The sequence below is a fragment of the Betta splendens genome, chromosome 21, assembly GCF_900634795.4.
Source record: "Betta splendens chromosome 21, fBetSpl5.4, whole genome shotgun sequence".
Classification (NCBI taxonomy): Eukaryota; Metazoa; Chordata; class Actinopteri; order Anabantiformes; family Osphronemidae; genus Betta; species Betta splendens.
Genome location: NC_040899.1, coordinates 11,515,166 through 11,534,805, shown reverse-complemented (window position 1 = coordinate 11,534,805; position 19,640 = coordinate 11,515,166). Strand labels below are relative to the sequence as shown.

Sequence of the window (19,640 nt, the reverse complement as noted above, 5' to 3'; positions counted from 1 at the left end):
TCTGGTTGTTTGTCACTGTTCTTCGGGGAGCGACTCATCAATTGGAACCAGGCGAGATGAAACCCACATTACTCTTTCATACTCCCTCGCACACACAGTATCCCACTGCCCATCAACAGCACGCCCCTAAATCAATAAGACCAAGTGACAGCAGTGAGCAAATGAAATTCAAAGACCCCGTGTTCTTCTGGTTCCTGCATCCATCACGGCGGATGGGTAGCCGGCGGGGTGGAGCCACGGCACCCATGTGTCTTCCCTGCGGTGACACCCCGTTGGCCATGGCTTCGGTCATCGTCTGAAGAGAACCAAGGGCTGACGTATTAAAAGTCACCAAACTCACCCAACCACGTAGATGACGCAGGTGAGTGTAGTAAAGCAAGTGTGTTTTCTCTCCTGCAAGTAAACATCTATCATTATTAGAAACCCATAGAAAAGATGCTCAATCCCCAAAGTCCACATGTAGATTACTCTAGTTTCTGGCCTCTCTGACATTGAAAGATGTTTGCAGGAAGCGCTTGTGAGCATCTTTTAGTGATAAGGTGTTAAGTTGAGCTATCAGAGACATCAGTTTGACTTGTTCTAAATATACTACATTAGCTTCAGACGTGCAGGAGATGGAGGGCCGGGATGAGGGAAGGAGAATAAAGGCACTGATTCCAGCAAAGTGACAAATACTTCACGAGGACAGCGCTATAATCAGGGCCATCCGTCAAGATTTTATTGATTCCTGCATAATGCAGTTCGTCCATGAATCGGCTTGTAAAGTCATGTGTGTTTTCCTCGAGAGGACGGTGGAGGGTCTGAGGATAAATGTCGCCACTATAATAAAATAGTAGAGAATGAGAAAATGATGTTGTCGGGTTTAATGGAAAGTGGGTCTGGAGACTATGGAGGCAGCATAGATATTGTAAGTACCCCATGTTTGGATCACATGTACAATATGTGGTTTTAATACGTGGCCCCACTTTTATTTCTTATATTATGCCATAACTTTCACACAATTCTCGCTTTGATTGTGCATAAACAAGCGACCGGTTTTGGTTGTACTTACATTTTCCTCATTTCACTTGCAATAAAATACGATATATAATTTGCACAGGTGCCGGGACATTTGCATATAAATGTGCTCCCTCAATTTTGTATTTATAGCAGCATCATCGCCAGAAAATATGGGATTTTGTTTTATGGAATCTGAGTCAGTGGATTCGTTGCTTTTCCAATTACACCACCTATTTGGAAGAAGATCCTTACTCAGATCTAGCAAGAAGCATAGAATGGTAGAAATGAACAACAGTGATGTTTTCATCTGGGACTTTGAAGCCCACACAGCCAGCTCTGGTTGAGAGGCTGACCCATGACTCCTTTCACCGTCTCCCCCTCAGTCCGATTTGCCTAAACGGTGACACGTGGCCCTTCTCCCCACACGCCGGCTGCCTTTCATCCGCGCTGACACAGACCACAGGCCTTTCCTTCTCTCCCGGCGGCTCAGACAAACTATCCGTGGGAAAATGTGGGGAAAGGGCTTGTCGTTTTACATATCTATTTTTGCCAGAGAGGTAGACAGGCAGGCAGTCTGGAATGTCAATGTGCGGCTCAGCAGCCTCTGACTGATGCGAGATCACAGTGACGGCTGCACACAGCGGTGCAACGAGCGCGCGCACAGACACGGGCTTTGCCAGCGGGTGCGGTAGCAGGGTGCAGCCGCAGACAGCTCAGATAAGACCAGGGTCGCCCAGGTAGACGAGTGAATTCCACAGTTATGCCTGTGTTAAACTCTAAACAAATAGATACAGTAGCTCTCAGAAAAAGGACCTGGGACCAGTCACGGATGTTATGGTGTTTGATTTTTACGGGTCTGGGATGAGGACCTGTATTTCTGCACAGCCCTGATAAACAGGCGTTGTCGAACAGATTCCCTTTAACGGAGTCAAAAGCTGGAGCCTAAGTGGCATCAACTTCAGCCAAACACTGAAGTCAATGATAAGACACCAGTGGCATTTTAAAGTGTAGAAAAAAGGTCACCACTATCTCATTCCCTCTTATCTATTTCCCTCAGTCCCCGTTCAATTACACTCAAATTAGCGGCGATGGTCGAACACAGAAAATCAGTACGAAAAAACAATATTACATTGATTGACGTACAGTACATCCACTGAGGACTGTTGAGGTTTTACAGTAGAGTGTGCAAAAAACGGTCAAGTCAATAAAGTTTAGTTGATGACACAATAACTCTAATTAAAAAAACTGTACACATGGGCCATATTTTAAAGGGCGTGTGTGAAGACGCCATAATAAAAAATGCTGCAACTGAAAAAACAGAGAAATAAACACCAATTTACAGGAAATGATAAAAAAAAATACTCCACTTTCTTGCTAAACAAAATTAATTTTCCTGCAATTGGAATTTTTCATTAAGTAATGATACTGTCTTCATCGAGAGAGAGAGAGAGAGAGAGAGAGAGAGAGAGAGAGAGAGAGAGAGAGAGAGAGAGAGAGAGAGAGAGAGAGAGAGAGAGAGAGGATGGGCAAGACCCAAGACAATAATACCTCAAACTCACAGTATAAATGAAAGTATCGACCCTTTTACCTTCCTCAAACACTGACAACATAAATGAGCTTCGTGCACATTTTGCCAGTGGAGCCACAGCAGCTTGTCAAGCGTTAGAGGACGTTATCCACTCATATGGCGGATGCAGGAGTTGATGTTGGCAGATGATGTTGAACTGTCAACTCCACTACTGAGCGGGCGGAGAAGTGAGCAGCCCAACATCTACATCTACAGTATTTGACTAATACTGTGTGTGAGATGCCTGTGACTACGTGATCTATGGGCGCGTGTTCACGTCTGATGTGTGGCTCGTATTAGTGCAAATGATTGGCTCGTTAACTGCTCATCAATTCACGGATCAATAGTGCAGGTGATTGCCGCCGTTCTGGTGAGAACGCGGTGTTGGGCCGACAAGGCGGCTGCTATTATACAGTAATATCTGTGGCCGTGGCCGGAGACGTCATCAGCTGCTTCGAAGTGCTTGTGATCCAGTTTGAAACCTGTGAAACCTGAGCTCACCAGTGGAAAACTGGTTCCAGTAACCGTACAGCGCACGCACCAGACAGACATCCTGCTGCTTCTAATGTGCTTTACAACTGGAAATGTCTGTTTGAAATGAATATAGGGAAGTCTTTTTTATAGATCTTGAGAAATATACTGCACATATTGGCTTTTGGCTGAGGCTGCATTCAAGGTCCACATTAGAGAGCAACCAGCGGTTCTTCAGGCATTTAAGTGAATGTGCACACGAGAGGTTAACCTAAATGTCCATTAGGACTCTTACCTCATTGCTGAGCTGCTTCCAGGATGCGCAGCATCGCTACAGGTTTGTAAGTTAGTGTGTTGCTATGTCTCACCCGTGTCTGCCTGCCTTTCTGGTAACAATAGGAGACATCTTCCTCTTAGCGAAGCCATATGACTCCAGCCTCTAATGCTTAAACAAGCCTGACTGGAAATGAGTGCAGACAATACGGGATTGCCCGGCCTGCGCGATCAATTAGGACAGAGCGAGCAGCTAAGAGACAGACGGGGAGCGCGTGTGGTGAGGCACAGCTTTCAGCGTCCTCAGAATTTGTATAAAATGTTAAGTGCATTTTAGAGCGCGCGCCAGACAAAACATTCATCTCCAGTGAAACCGTATCCCTCCTGCAGGCACCATCATCTGACCCCACATGCCCTCAGCCCCCCGCTCATCCAGAGCATCCTGATTGGAGTCCGACTTGAGGAGGAAACAGGACGCTTCCCTTTTGCATCCTGCTGTCATTGACTGTAAAGAGGACAGATGAGGTCAAGTGGGAACTTGTTGACCTTGGCTTTCTTCTATCACATCTCTGGCTCCAATAAGATGTTGGCAAATTGGAAATATTCTGAAAACTTAGTTAAATTTGATCCTGAAGTAATCTAATGTATCTTATGTCATTAGATTTGTGACAAAATGGACTAGAACTAATATTAACACCATCTATAGTTTGAAATGGGAGATTTTGAAAGGCAGGAGGTTTAGGAGGTTTTCTACAGTAAGCCCTACCTGACTCTTATACTAAATGTCAACCCAGTCGGTCCATGAGCAGAAATTCCACCCAGTAAAGACGAATGCAAATCATTGGAACCTGTTCGAAACCATTTCTCACGTGTGCATCGGCACCATTTCAATTTAACGCACGACAGGACACGTGACCTTCACCGGCTGCAACAGTATGCAACCGTCAGCAGCTACAAAGGCTGCCACCCGGGCTTTAACAGAGACGGATCGCGGTCCTTGCTGTCGTATGAAGGAGAGGAGCGGCCGGTGGGTGACGGCAGGCCTCGCACATCTGGGAGGATTTGGAGGCTAAACTTGAGAAACATCAGGGCGAAAAAAGTCCCGGCTGAGAAATGAATTCACCCAAACTCAAACAAGACGTTAAAACAGGCCTTGGCCACTTCCCCTCTCACCACAGCACTGTACCTCCGAACCCACAGACTCGCACACAGGCAGCGGAGACTTCCCCACTGTGAAATCAACAACTTCACAGGTCTCCGGGTGACCTTTGCAGCAATTCTCTGTACACTTTCCGTAAGTTCACGAGTCTGTAGACTTTGCTCAGTGGAATAAGCCACAACACAGAGTGATGAAGCAGAGGAGCAATAAGAGGGACGCTGTCCTTCTGGCTGCAGGGCAAAGCAGTGTCTGTGCTCCACATCTGGCCAGAGACACAATATTGTGGGCTAGAGTACATACAAAACTACTAAAGATACTATTTAAATAAGTGCCATTTGCATTTAATTTGTAATAATGAAGTATTAATGAAATGCTTCATCCAGTTCTCTCCCAATCTGAAGACATGCATTCAGGTTAATTGCCCATAGATGTGGGTGGTCGTGTGGCCGTGCGTGTGTGGCACACGCTATATCGTAAATCAATAAGGAATCATTTCAGTAAAGTAGCACAGTGTGTGTGTAACATTTAAAAGTGACCTAGTGGCTCTGCTGCACAGGAGCTGTTTCCACTTTAGCTTGTCACTTCATCGACTGCATCGATCCAACAGAGTATGAAATGTCAACTTTGCATTGATCAGTCTCCGTTTGGAGCGTTTTATGGTTTCATTTGAAAGTGTCAGGCGGCGTTCTCCTCAACAGTTTCCTCAGCGGCTCCCCGACGCGTCCATATCCAAACAACACAACAGGTGAAGATGCCTTTTGTTCTGTTTTGACATCAAAATGCGATAACACCATATACTGGGACACGTTTCCTGGAGTTACATCCCGGCGTGTGTACGTGCATCGCGCCTCGGTTTTCTATCTGACCACAGAGAGTGTGACAAATGGATGTGTCAGCGCTTGATGGAGCACTGCGATTGCTCTGCTAGGCACAAAGCTATTACAAGACTATATAGACAGCTCCAAAAAATCCTGTTTCAATAAAGCACACATAATCTGGGAGACGAAGAAAGATGTTCAGCTGTTGATAGAAATACTCCGGCTCTCTTCCTGGAAGGAGATCGTTTTCTAATACGGAATTAAATCTATACTATCTTACAAAATTGAATTCAGGTCTGTGTACAGTTTTCTATCAGTCTAGACGACATTTGAAATAGTCAAAGGCAAGAAACGGTTTTCTGAGCAGCCGGATGGCGCTTTTTCTATTTGTTGTTCACAACTTCCCATCTCTATTCAGACATTTTAAAGATAAACCAGTGAAAATTTTTTTTTAACAAATTTGATAATACACTTTAATATTTTGTCTATTTCACTCCTGATGGTACAAAAAGCAACTTTCAGGGCACGATTTCAGGCGCTGCTACGCGAGTTTCCTCATTTTTATTAGCACTCAGGCAAGATTTAAGAAATATAAATGCATGTTGTCACTTACACAAAGAGCTTCTCAGGTACTGCATCAAACCATCATAATGGAAAATACTGGGATATTATTATTTTAAAATGTTTGGTCTCTGTGGTAGATGTTAAAAAATTACCTACTGTATAATTACTTCTCAGGTATAAATTACTGTAATATTTTGACCAATGGAAATGAATAAGTCTGCCAGGTTCCTGGTTTCCTTTTGTGTGCACGGTGCAGATGATCACACTGCTGGCGCTGCAGTAAAGTCCCTGCTACACGTGTTCAGGCGTAGTTCAGGCGTGCAACACGGCAGACATGTGTCAATGTCACCGTAATATAGTTTTCTGATGCAAGTCAAGTGAAACAGACAGGAGTAAACAGCCTAGTGGAGATAAAGCACTGTGACCTTGGGCAGGTTTCCTCTAACTGGGTCACCTCACTGATTCTATGGTGAACATGGGGACATGACAACATGCGAAGCACTAGAAGGAAACTGACCAGCGATACGTGACGGTACATGAAACCGTGAGTGTCTTTTGAGCTTGAGTGAGTGATAGAAGGAGAAACTGTCAGTGCATGTGCTCCTTCTGAAGTGTTTGCGTGTGTGTCAGCGGGTCACCTCTGTAACAATGGGAATCTAAGGACAGACAAAGGCCACAAGGTTTTCTCTTCACTTCAAACTGACACTTAAAGAGAATCTATATTTATCTTTCAGCAAAACGGAACACTTGACTTAATGTCAGGGAAGAAATAAGACCCCTTGTTTCTCAGGGGTCTCGGCTGAGGGACGCTTACCGGCAGCGCTGCTAAATGGAGACAGTCAGATGATTCGGCCCAGTCACACTTCCTTCGATTGCTCACTCACAGACGAACGAGCGGGGACGTCGTCTAACACGCTGACGCCGTCAGTAAATAACCTCTTCGTGACCGGAGGCACCTGTCACGGAAGCTGAACTTTTGCGATTTCTATACAGGATATTCTCTAAAATATGGGAACTTTTTATTCTCCAAAACACACACACCGATTCATGTTTAAACCCTTTCTGTCTTACAGCAGCCACACATTCTCCTTCTGTCCTTGGCTGCCACCACTTACTGTATTCATGTATTCAGCTCCTGTGTAGAATAACCCCCCCTTCCATTTCCTCCCCATCCATCCATTTGCATCCCTCTCCATTCCCTCCCGCCCGTCCTCTAGCTCGGCCTCGCTGCATTCCTCGCACGGTGAGGGTTAGCCCAAAAAAGCTGTCAGGATATGTTCGGCTGTCAGCGAGAAGCCGAGTGGGAGCGCATTAGATATCGGCCCCAGCGTGTCCCTGACAAGAAACAAGCCAATTAAGGAATCCCCTGGCACTGCTTAAGCCCGGTTATGGCAGAGGTCCCTGAGATGAACACTTGTGTGCTAAATCATCATACCTTTTTTTTTAATCTCAACGCCTCCATGGGGAGAAGTGGAGTGATTCTGGATTATTCCCCGTTTTCCCTGGAAGGACTGCCGGCCATCGCTCAGCAGCAGCAGGCCTCCCAGAACTTTATCTGAGCTGTGAAGGACACTGACATACAGTACAGATTTCTCCCTCTCGCGCCTTCTCTGTGTTGCTCGTTCTCGCTCTCAACACTAATAGTATTAGGGACGGAGGAAGCGCTTTGAGATAAGCCTTGGGTCATGTAGTTTCAATCAATTACTGTGGTTAAATATTGCAATAAAAAGATTAAGGATTAAGATGGGGGGCGTAAAGGAGCTTTAGTGGGAGTGTAAGCACTCCAATGTGTGTTTGGCGTGTTGTTCAGCTTTGCTCCCGGTTACATGCGTCCCCTGCCTGACACGGCCGCTATCTTCCCGTTTCCTCCCAGCGCTCCTCTCTCGTTTCGACGCCTCCCTTCCTCCAAACTCAAAGCCCAAATCTGACAGCGACCCTCTGAAAACTTTTATCAAGACCGACAGGCCGATTTGTTCGGAGGACTTGATGTCGATTAGCGGCCGCTGGAGCTCGCTCTCGTTGTGCGGGGAGGATGATGACAAAAGCGGAGGGCTATCGCGGTGCGGCATCACACGATTGCATGCTAGGAGGCTGCAAGATAGATGCTGAGCGGGCAACAGCAATATGTTTATATGTTGCATGCATATACTTTTGCCGCAGGTCATCAGCACGACCCAGATGCGATGATGGGACAGATGGAAATGACACAATGAGATGAAACCTCCTTCATCCGTCAGTTCCACTGGGTAGCTTTGAAGTTAGCATAGCGAAATTAGCATAGCGAAATTAGCGTAGCGAAGTTAGCGTAGCGAAGTTAGCGTGATGTTAAGAGTCTATCTTAGTGATAGACAACCATCTCTCTTTGCTGCCTCACCTGTTTGCGCTCCACTGCCATTGTAATGTCACGGAGTGAAAACAAAAGGAGACATTAGGCTTTCTTAATCCCTTAAAGCTGTTTTATGTAATTTAAAAAATAAGCGCTTCTCTCTCCGCTCCGTGAACCCCCCCGCCTCACCCGCCACTAGGAAATGACTCATGCATATTTCAGCAGTGTGTCTGCCCGTTCTGAGTGGAGCTTATTGTGGCTGCACGCAGACGCCAAATCAAGCCTTCTTCCCTCTCTCTCTTTCCCGCGTTCACCCGACTGACGCCCTTGTTCTTCGTCACTATTCAGCACTTCGGGAACAGCAAAGAAGAGACCAAGGAAGACAGACTCGCACATCCCGGCTCATGGAAAGCACCTCGCTGCTTATTTTCCGCAAAGCATCAGCTTGCCTCTGGCATTCGAACGCACACAATTATTCCCTACTACCAGAGGGAAAAGATTTGCAAAGTCTCATGCCCTTGAAAGACGTGGAAAAGATCAATTGTTGTTCAATATGCACCAATCTAATGAGTGCAACCTTTGGGGGGGAATGTGTTTTCTAACTCTGAGGATATTCCCACGTTCAGCGAAGTCATTAACAAACAGAACAACAGCTCTCCCTGCACGGTTTACCCTTGCAGGGCAATTGACAAAGGTCTATTTACTTCCCAAGCAGAGAAGGAATAAACGAATCAGCGAGCCCTTTGCACTGGAGGCTGGGCCTGACCATCTCACAGGATCATGTTTAGCGGGTGTAAACACGTGTTTACCACCGACCGTTGTGCCGTGGACGCACAGGAAGCGCTCAACGAAGGAGAAAGGCCAACCACGATTAATTAATTGATTGAAGTGTCTTTAATTTTCATTTTTAATTAAAAGAATTCCCCAGCAACAGCTATAATCGCAGATAATGTAAGCGTGCTCATGGCAAGGAATTTACTGTCTGGCATTGCTAATGAAGCCTAATGCTGCAGAGATGGAAGGATAGAACCCTCACCATTTATATAAAGAGGAAGAGGAGAACTCAAAAGTTGTGCCTTAACCTTCTCTCAAGAAAGGACGTCTCGTGTTTTCTAGGAAAACAAGCGTTGTTGATGTTTTTCTTTGGGTGCATTTAGAACAGAGAGGCATCCCAAGGGGAGCGTGCCAGGGTTGAATGTGGAAGATTTGAGGTAAAGACGGGTGAAAGGGACAGGACAGGTGCATGCTGGGGGAAAGCGAACGCTAGTTAGTCTAAGCTTACTCCTCGGAGCTATAACTCAGCCGAACGTGGATGAAGGCAGGCTTTCAGATGCAGCGACACTTCTCCCAAATGGAAACCATCATCCCCAGTGTCTATAAAGGCAACTTTTATCACCAACCTAATAAAATGCCATTACTGAACCTCAGCGGTGTAATGCAGGCTGACCACATACTCGTGGTTAACTTTCCTCCCCCACGCGATCTCCCGCCTTCCTCTCGTAACCACTTGTTTACCGGCTGCTTGATAAACAAGCTCATCCATAAATATAGTCCTCAAATTCCACTTCACCTTAAATTCCGCGTCATCCAACCAGCAAACTCATCATCGGGTAATCATGTTGGAGGAGTTACTGGCATATGAAATAATTTGGAGATGAGCACGCGCAGCTGACAGACAGCGGTTCCCATCCAGAACTAGAACCCGTGTGCGACTGATAGGCAGCTACACGCTGAGCTGCTGTATTGGTCTGATACCAAGGTGTGTCTAATATGGGGTGGATTTACTTCCTCTCGCTGGCTCCCAGGTAGCGAGGGGGGATTTAAACTGCTTTACCTTCCCAGATCTTCACACCTTCCCCGAGGCCCTCTCACCTCCACGTCTTAAATATTAATGGTAAATCGTAGGAGAGTGGATGAGTGAGGAGGGGAGAGGGCTGACAGCTTAATCATGGAGGCAGGAGCCTCCGTCTCGGCTCTTCCTCGACGCTGTGGGCGGCTGTCACTACGACCTACATGATGTAATCACCTCCATAACCCCCGATATGGGCCACAGAGAGCCTTGCAGGGAGCGATAGAGAGACAGGGAACGTGGGAGGGGAGGACCTCAGGGACCCTCCAGCAGAAGTCAAACCCCACAGAGAGCAAGCAGAGTGAAACACGTGGAGATCAGCTGCTATAAAGACCAATATTATACATAGACTTATGCTAAATTTGCCGCCGATAAGATAAGGTGCAAACTCAGCAGCAATCAGATACGTCATTAAACAAATCGTTCATACTTGACATTCTGAAAAGTGCAAATAAAGGAAGGTTGAACTCTGCAACAAACCACTCGTACTTAACCCTTACGTTGTGGAGAGAACTGACCGCCACGCGTTCGATGCGAGAGCGATCACGTTCGGGGTCGGTGCATCTATATTTTATGACGCGCTCACGCCTTCAGTTGTGTTTCCAAGGTTGTAATCTTTTAAACATGAAGATCGGCGTCGCAGGTGGGTGGAAAACTACAAACCTTGATGTCATTCGAGCCATTAAAATTGTCTAGCGTGACATTTTAACCATACTTAATATTCAGACGATATCGTCAATATCATAAAATATTGATGTGACACATTGCTGTTCGTTCTTTGTGTGTCCGTCTACATCTTTTCCATTGGCTAACATTTAAAGACTGGTTAAAATATTTATGCCGGCGCGACAGGAATTGCTAAAAGACGCCTCCTCAGCCCCCGTGAACCTGAAGGGGATCTGAACCGAAACCCTGGATGTGAATATGAAACAGATCTCCGCTCTCCTTCCTGACCCGTTACCGTCAATGCGATCGATCTGACTGACGCGGCAGCGGCCCTGGATCTGTAATCTGTAACAGGACCCTGCGCGCTGGCCGAGGGCACTGATCTCAGCACGCTCGCTCCCTTACCCCGTTGATGGGATAGGTCTTCCATCCGAGCTCTCCGAGCACAGACGTCGTATCCAGCAGCACAACTGAAACGAGAAAAAAGAGGCGGAGAGTGCTATTAATACACAAATCATCACACTTGAATGATCAGTCATCAAGCTGCTGATTTAGATACGAGCAGATAGGAGTTTCTCCGATGAATATGAATGCCTGTAGCCAGGTACAACATCTCACTTGCTGCACAATCTGGGGACTGATGGATTGCAGTCAGATTGCTGTCAACAGTCCATTCCCTTACCTCCACCCACAGCTTTACTTCAGCCCCACTCACAACCACATCCTCCTCCTCCTCCTCCTACGGCTGCGACCGTTCACCGGATACAATCACAGATAAATCTGCCTTTAATGCGTTCTCTGCCGCCGTATAGGATGAGAGGGTTTTTGGCGTTCGGTGGCATTTGGGTGCGCTATTACTACAGGCATGGCACCATTCTGCCTCCCCGCCGATGCCAGAAACAATCCAGTTTCGCTCCGTGAAAAATTCTCCACAATCCTTACGTCTTGCTCTCAAGGACAGTAAATTTAATAATTCAGGAGGAAAGTGTTTCTGCAAGCGACAGGTGGTTTGCAGTCGAAAGGAGCAGGCTTTCTGGATTTGCCTTCACTAAATTAAAAAGTTTTGCCTAAACTTTTGACAACATGAGGGGATTTTCAGAAGTCACAGCTGTATTATTCAAGCACCGTAAATATTACATGGAGCCCAGTCGGTCGTCGAGTCAACTGTAGGTGAGACAACGCGCTTACGTGATAAAGACCTCCACGTACGCTGCGTTAAGAATAAAGAACAAAGGAGGAAAACGGCTGATGTTCACAGTGAGTAAGAAGAATGCGACACATGCGATGATTCATTACCGCAATAAAACACGTCTGATCTTAAACTTGACCTTGAGCTGCGTCTACACGTCAGAGAGAATCACACGCGCTTAATGCCGCCGCTGATTTCTGACACATGCTAGCGCGTCTCTACTTGGATAATGACTAAGTTTTAAGTGTCAGCCAGTCATGATGTCCACTTAGAGCTCTGTAAGTGGTCCTTGAGGGCCTCATTATAGCAACACAAATCTCAATCAGCGACAATATTTCCTGAATTAATCTCCATTAGCATCATTGCTCTGGGATAGTTATCTATTAAAACCAAATGAACATGGAATGAGGTACTTTCAATGCCGTGATATTATCATTTCCCGGTGACAATGTCAACGATAAAGAATGCAGTCTTCACTGTACGTGTCTGTGGATGCTCTCTGGATGAATCCAGACAGGAAGGAAAGAACCGGGGACGTTGTTTTTAATCTCTCTGTTTCTCAGTTTGGAGCCAGCGCTCCTCTGATGGATCTTGGCTGACAAGCTGATTGTCAAAGCACCTGCTCACTGAGGTTTTGATGGTGTTCGCGCGTACGTGTCTGTCATATACAACTAAATGCCCTTCATCTCCCACATAAATGACATAGGACGCACAGCAGACGCGGAACACAACCTGCTCCGGCTCAACTTAAATGGACGGACACTGTATCAACTGCAAGGTCTCAGGATGGTCAGCGAGGACACAGCAATTATTTAGGCTTTGCCCACTTGGTGGCAGTGGATACAACACTGACACACAGCATTATCACGATTTGTCACAAACGACTCACAACGAACACGCACAGAAAACTACACAGTCCTAACTAAGAACCAGAGACACACGCATGAAAGAATATGAAATCTGAATCACACCAGTAAATCAGGTAAACAGTGACAAGATGAGAGGAAAGAGTGACAGACAAATAGGACAGCGATTATACAATATACAGTACAGTAACAACAAGGAGACGCAACAAGACCATAATGAGCTAAAAGCTGCTAAAAGAGATGGAACCTTTAGAGCCGATGGGATCCTGATCCTAAATAGACTCATATTAAACGGAAGTTTCAAATAGTCAGGGCTTGTTAAACACACACACATTTTTACCTCTCGGCTCTGCTCCTGTTACATTAAAAGCCAGAACTCCAAGACGAGCAAAGAGCACAAAGGTGAAGTTAATGACATAGGAACTGGAGGGAATGCAGTTCTAAAACATGGGGGCTGGATTATAAAACAAGGTTTAAAGACGTTTCCCATAAACATGACATCTGTAGAAAAAAACATGCCATGAGTGGTTGAATCAGACACATGCTGTGAAGGTGAATGTTTCAGAATGGCTGTTCTGTTTATTGGATGAGAACATTTAATACATTAGATAATGAGCACCTGCCTTTTCATAGTAAGCACTAAAGTGAGACTTTCAGAAGAGCAAACTGTAAAGCACTCAGGCTCCTGTTGTGCTCTGTCAATCCGACATAAAATGCAGAAAATGGACATTGATTCCTATGAAAATGTAGCAGATTTTCCTATTGATCGACGATCCTGTCCTGCGCAGCAAAGAAAGGCTCCACGCTGCTCCCTTCATCTCCCCATCCTTTCTGCTCCGCTAGCTTAGTTTAATGCTTCCTGCACGTCGGCGGGCTTTGGATGGCGTCCATGGCCTCCGCGGGGCCATTTTCCCTGCCCGCCGCCGCTGGGGCCGCGGCGCCGGTGCCGGAGGGCCCGGCTGGCGCTGCCGCTGGCGCTAATGGACGCCATTAGGCCACCGTGGGCAGGTGAGCAACACGGTCCTTGGAGACGGGCCTAATTGCAGCGAGTGGGCTGTGTCGCTCTCTGCAGCGAGCGGCTTCACGCCTCGCCTTGGCATAAATAAAAAGGCGGCTAATGTACAGTACACGGCATTAGGAGACGGGGCCGAGGCGTCCGGCTGAGATGGGTCAAAGTCTTATGTTTACAACTTCATCAGCGCTAAGAGAAATAGCCCTGCTTCCGCTCTGTGTCTTCTTAACCCTTTGTGCCCTGTCGCCCTTTCCTTCCTCCTTTTAGCTCCACTCTAGTAGCTTCACCCTTAGTCTGAATGAACTGCGAGACCTGCTGTATTTGTTCCACCATCCTGCTGGTGCTTATTCATATAGACTCTACACTTTGGCAGCTGTTTGTGCCCATCTAACTTTGCCTCTGCTTTTGAAGGTGACGCTTTGAATTGGAACCAGCCGACCTGCATGTGTGTACGCCGCATTAACTGTACATTCATTAAAAACGACATTCCAGCTTGTGATGAATCATGTCACTCGTGCGAGCCTATATTTGTATTCTGCTTTAGATATTCATCTAACACACTGTACCTGAGGTGCACAATAAATACCCTCTCTCTCCCCCTCTCTCGCTCCTTCTCTACCTCCATAGAGCTATCTTCCAGTGAGGCACCCACAGACGCTTCCTGGGGCTGAGGGTCCTCTGGGACTTCCACTAGTTCGATAAAAATAGAACACGAGCCGGCCAACTCATAAATATGTGGAACTCCGGAAGAATAATGACATCTCCTGTCTGGCCTACAACCCTCACCGTCCATGCAAACACCCCAAAATAACTCCAGACTCAAAAGGTCTGAACGGCTGTTACATCACGCGGACCTGAAACTGGAGCATGTTCAGCCTATGTGGCGGATTCGACAGCGCATGATTATTTGATGATTCCTTGAAGTAGCAACACTTTCTGTTGTTGTGAGTTTATTTTTGTGGGAAGCGACGTCCGAAAAAAGCAAAGTGACCCGTTCCAAGCTAAAAAAAAAAAAAAAAAAAAAGGCTTTTCATTTGCAGGCTCCCTACGTTGCCACTGTGGTAAACAGCAAACCTTGTTAAAAGACAAACAACAGCATTTGATGAACAGAGACTCGCGGAAATTGATTTTGGTGAGTATTTCAGTGAGGACTGCACATTGTCATTTAGTCATGTAAACAAAGCGCCGCGCCCTCGACGGACGGGGGAATAATGTGCTGTGAAATGTGAATCTATCCACAGCGGAGGAGGCCTGACAAGCATAGCGGGATTTCACACACGCCCCATCGCGGTCAAACCTTCAGCGACACAACAAACGCGGGCGAAGCCAATCTGCTAAATGTGCACGATTAGGACCTGATGGCGGTTTAAGGGTTTTTAAACGACGGGGAAATTGTGAAGTTGAGAGGCAGCGTCGGGTCAAGCGTTGGTTCATTACAGCCGACGTCCTGTCCACGAGCTCAGACACTGACCCACGTTTAATCATTAAGAAGGCATTTTGCGAAAGCGAAGCGCCCAAACACGTGTTCGCTTTTCTAATTTCGCATGAAGCCGCAGCTCAGTCTTATTAAACAGCGGTCACACTCCGAAGAATTATTTTCCTCCCGAGTAAAATAGGAAGTGGGTCTTGTTCACCGGGTGGCCATAAAGCTCAAGTGCAGCACAACTCCACCATCATTATCTTAATACAGGGATTCCCCTGAGGAGGCTGAGCCCTGACGAGACGAACCGGCTGCAGCCTCAGTCTCTGCAGGAGGGGGTTCTCGCTGCAAACACCTTTTCAACCGCGTTGAGTTATTAGCTCCTGAGGCCGGACGCCGGGGTCTCAGCGTTGCAGGAAGTTGCAGGCTACAGGAAGCAGCTTGGAAAACAGTTTTCTGCCACGTGTCGCTGGCTCGCCACAAGAGATCAGTGATCAGATCTCAGTGGGATGTTTTTATTAAAAGAAATAGTTAAATAAATCATGTGTGGGCAGGTTGTCATGGGTTCCCTGAAGACGGATCCTGAGAAAAGAAACAGCTAAGTGTGGAACAGAGACATCAGCTCCGGATTTACTGGCTTGAAACAGTCTCCAGAAAATTCCACCAGGCCCCAAGAAATCAGGTTAGTGAATGAGATTTGTGAATGTTTATTATAATAAATATTGCTTCTGGGGACTGCACAGGGGAGGCAAATTGGTAAAAGAGAGAACAAACGAATAAAAGCTGAAATTATGGGACTTATTGACGGGGAAAACAGGCTTGTTCATACTTGGCAGTGAGTGAGTAGAGCGTTGTTAATGCTGTGGCTTTCTGCAGTCCCTGATGGGAAAATGTGAGGGATGTGTTTCTGTGAGAGGAGGCGCGCAGGCGAGAAGCGAAAGGTGATTGGTTTTTATTGTTCTCTTAACAGCTGACATCTCACCCAATTTTGGCTGTGAAATCCCCAACCCTTTGGATTCCTCGCTTTCTTTTTGCCTCCGGTCAAAAGCATGAAAGCACACGGAAACACCTCCACGTAAAGTGCGCCGTCTGCGTAAGGCCGCACTGTACCCGAGCTGGAAACAATGTAATTAGTTTCCCTCTCTTTTATCTCGGGACGGCTGCATTTGAACGTGAACACATTTCAACATCCATGCCTGTGGGAAACGTTATCATCAATAATCATTCGATCCCGACGCCGAGTCGTCCGCAGAAATCCGCTCGAGACGCCGCGCACAGCGGGGCGCAGCGCTTATTATTAGTCAAACGCGGAAAAAAGAAGCAATGCATTGAGAGCAGAGTAATGCGGCGAGCTGCCTCCTCGGCGCCTAATGAGACACTTTTCTTTGTCTGTCATTTGAATGATCAAGTTCCGCCCGCGCCGAGCGGCGGAGCTGCGAGGTGCGCAACCGCTGCAATTCTGCCGCCGAGGTCCCGGACGAGTCAATATGACAGAGTAAAGTACAATAGAAGGCAGACATCAGTTCAATCATTCAGTCTGTGGCGGAGAAAAACACGGAGTGAGGCTGTTGTGTAGCAGTTGTCGAGGAGAACGGGGAGTTGCATCACTCTTATTGAACAGAGAGAACAATAAAATATAACCTGGGGGGCAGATCCCGCTGTGTCCGCGCGCAATCAATAAGACTATTTTAAACCCCAGCGATGCCGCAGCTTTGCGAGCGCGCGGCGTGTGCGTGCGTGTGTGTGTGTGTGTGAGAGAGATAGAGAGAGAGAGAGGGAGAGAGACCATACAGGTGGGCTTCGAGCGTATGCACAAGAATCAGGCGCACGCACGCGCGCGCGCGCTCCACGTTTGCCCTGCCGCACGCGGCGCAAAGCAGACGTGCGCGTGGATACGGCCCACGTCTTCGCAGGCGCTCTGTCGCTGAATACGTTCATCTCCGACAACGCGCCACCTTTCAGTCTGTGTTGTTCGAAATCCGCCGCGACACCTCATGACAAACAGTCACGCGTGCTCTCACGCACGAGCCTCTCACTCCGTCACCCACTCCTAATGATTCCATCTCTGGATGCTGCCCCTGTCTACTTTGTGCCCGTCTCGGCGTCTCCGAGCGTGCGCGCGTGCGCGTGTTTGCTTGGTGTAGAATTTGCAATTAAAGCAGCCTGGTGCTTGTCATTTCAGCAGCTGATTTTCATGGAGCGTGTTCGTACATTTTATTCCCTGATTCGGGGTTTGGATGAGACGATCCACTGCACTCTAGTGGGAAATCAAACTTTAAACCTCAGCCTGGATCAAGTCCTGGCACATTATTGTGAATTTCAAATTACTTACAAAAAAGACTAGTCTATGTAATTACATGAAACTCTATTTATATACAGTATGTGCCCACGTCACCCTTTGTTTAATAAAGACAAAGGCAGTGAGTTTAATAAGTGCAGGACCTTTGCTCAGTGTCCAGATGTTGTCAATCAATTTACATGTTACTTCCCTGACTCTTAACAACTTTACAGCGTCCAAAAATCAACAAAATTCAGCTATGAGCGGATTTCAACTCACCTTGGTTGCCGTGGGTGAGGCGACAGAGGGCAATCCCAAGAAAAAGTGAGACGAGCGAAAATCGGTTCCCAGAACTCATGTTTGCTGCAGCCTCGGTCTCTGTCTGAGGTGAGGTGGTCAGAGAGCGGCGCGGCACCGGTGCTGGTTCTCACATTTGTTCTCGGTTGGAGAGAACTGTCGGCTGGTCCATCCTTTACCTGCAGGCGAAGGCGAGGAGTGGAACGCGTGGAATTCGGCTAAAGTCCGGGGGGAGAAAAAAAAATAAAGCCAAAAATAAAATTTCACACTAGGCGGGAAACAATTACATCCAAGCAACTTTACGGCCGCGCTTCAGTCGCCGCTGTCGGACTGGGCGACGGATGCGCTAGGATGTCCCTATTAATCTAGTGCGCGTCCGAGGCGCGCTTCGTGACGGACTCGTGAGATCCCGTCGGCGGCTCTGCTGGCTCCCCGTGCAGCAGCGGGGGGGGCGGGGAGGCGGCGAGGAGAGAGGAAGGGTCGGGACGCTGGCGAGGAGCGGCTGAAGCGGCGGCTACGGTGGGAGGACTGCGCGCATCTGTGCGGGATGCTCGGCACTAGAGGGGGATAGCTGACAAGGCAATGGCGCGTGTGCGCGTCCGTGTGAGTGTGCGTGCGTGAGAGAGCGAGAGAGAGAGAGAGAGAGAGAGAGAGAGAGCGAGAGAGAGAGAGAGAGAGAGAGAGAGAGAGAGAGAGAGAGCGTGTATGTTGCCTAACAGTTCAAGTGCAGGGCTTCCTATATTTTTCCACTGGGAAAATATACTTATGATTGAATAATCAAACTCACGCATCACATTCATTCAGGTGAGATTTAATTCGGATCCTCTGCGTCTATTCAGCTTTAAGGTAAAAGACGCCGGGATATTTTTGTGCTTCTTTGTTGCCGGTAGCTATATTGTCAGACTCTTTAAATAAAATAGACCTGACCTTAAATTTAATTAGTAGCTTTCCTCTGGAGCTGAGCAGCAGACAGACAGACTGTGATGAATATGTCATCTGGGGACAAGTCTGGAGGCTGGACGAACAGTGCATAATGGGGAATAAAGTCACTGCACACGGAAGTGTGAAGACTTTCTTGTAACATACTATTTGTTTCAACCCTTTACTTTGGAGTGATTTTAAATACCAAAATTATGTTTTTTAAGGTGGATTTTCAGTTTGAGCCTCAAATCCAGCTAATCTTGGGACAACGCGGAACAGCGATATCGTGTTTGCTCCCAGAAGAGTTGGAGCTTCATCTCAGTTCATTCCGAGTGCAACTGCGCCCTGCTCCGCTCGCCAAGCGGCCAATGTCAGCCAAGATTAGGGAAGGTCTCCCTCTCATCTTCACGGACGTCTCATTGAGTGAGTGAGCAAAACCCCGCCGACCCGACGGGATTAAACAAAGCGACGCCGGGCGCCGTGCGCGACGGGGCCCGGTCCGTCAGGACGCGGGAGCGGCTTCCTGTCAGCGCCGAGGAGGCAAATACATCAACGTCACATTCCGTCACCGCCACTTAGCTCCGGGCCAATCAGCGAACGACGCGCGAGACGGTGCCAAGAAGGTGCCAGCTGACTCCTGACTCTGCAACGGGGGGAGGGAGCGTTGGCGGGGGGAGGAGGGGGGGGGGGGTGTCGTGGAGTAGAAGATATTGACCACGGTGGCCTGTTTGTGTCTGTTGTTGCTCGAGGGAGGCCGCGCACTCCACAGAAATGGATCAAGCCATTAACGTCGCGCCGCAGATGTATTGCGGCTATAAAAAGATGGATAAACGTTGTTTCGTCGCCCGGCTGAAAAAAGAGGCGGCTTGAAAGATCACGGGCGCGCGCGCGCGCGGGTGCGTGTGCGCGCGCGAGGAGAAACGCCGCCGATGCGACGCTTAAACGGCCTCGGCGCTACTTTGCTC

At 47.6% G+C, this 19,640-nt stretch overlaps 1 protein-coding gene across 1 annotated transcript in view; it reads right to left on the bottom strand.

Annotated features, from left to right (window-relative positions):
* The window catches only part of LOC114846885 (ephrin type-A receptor 6-like), a 104,108-nt gene extending 85,774 nt beyond the window's left edge, over positions 1 to 18,334 (bottom strand). Inside the window, exons 1-2 of the mRNA XM_029136096.3 lie at positions 17,737 to 18,334; positions 11,098 to 11,162 (exon numbers count right to left, since the gene is read on the bottom strand). Of these exons, the coding sequence (XP_028991929.1) occupies positions 11,098 to 11,162; positions 17,737 to 17,815 (144 nt within the window). The 5' untranslated portion in view covers positions 17,816 to 18,334. The remainder of the gene's footprint in view (positions 1 to 11,097; positions 11,163 to 17,736) is intronic.
* Positions 18,335 to 19,640: the final 1,306 nt, after the last annotated feature.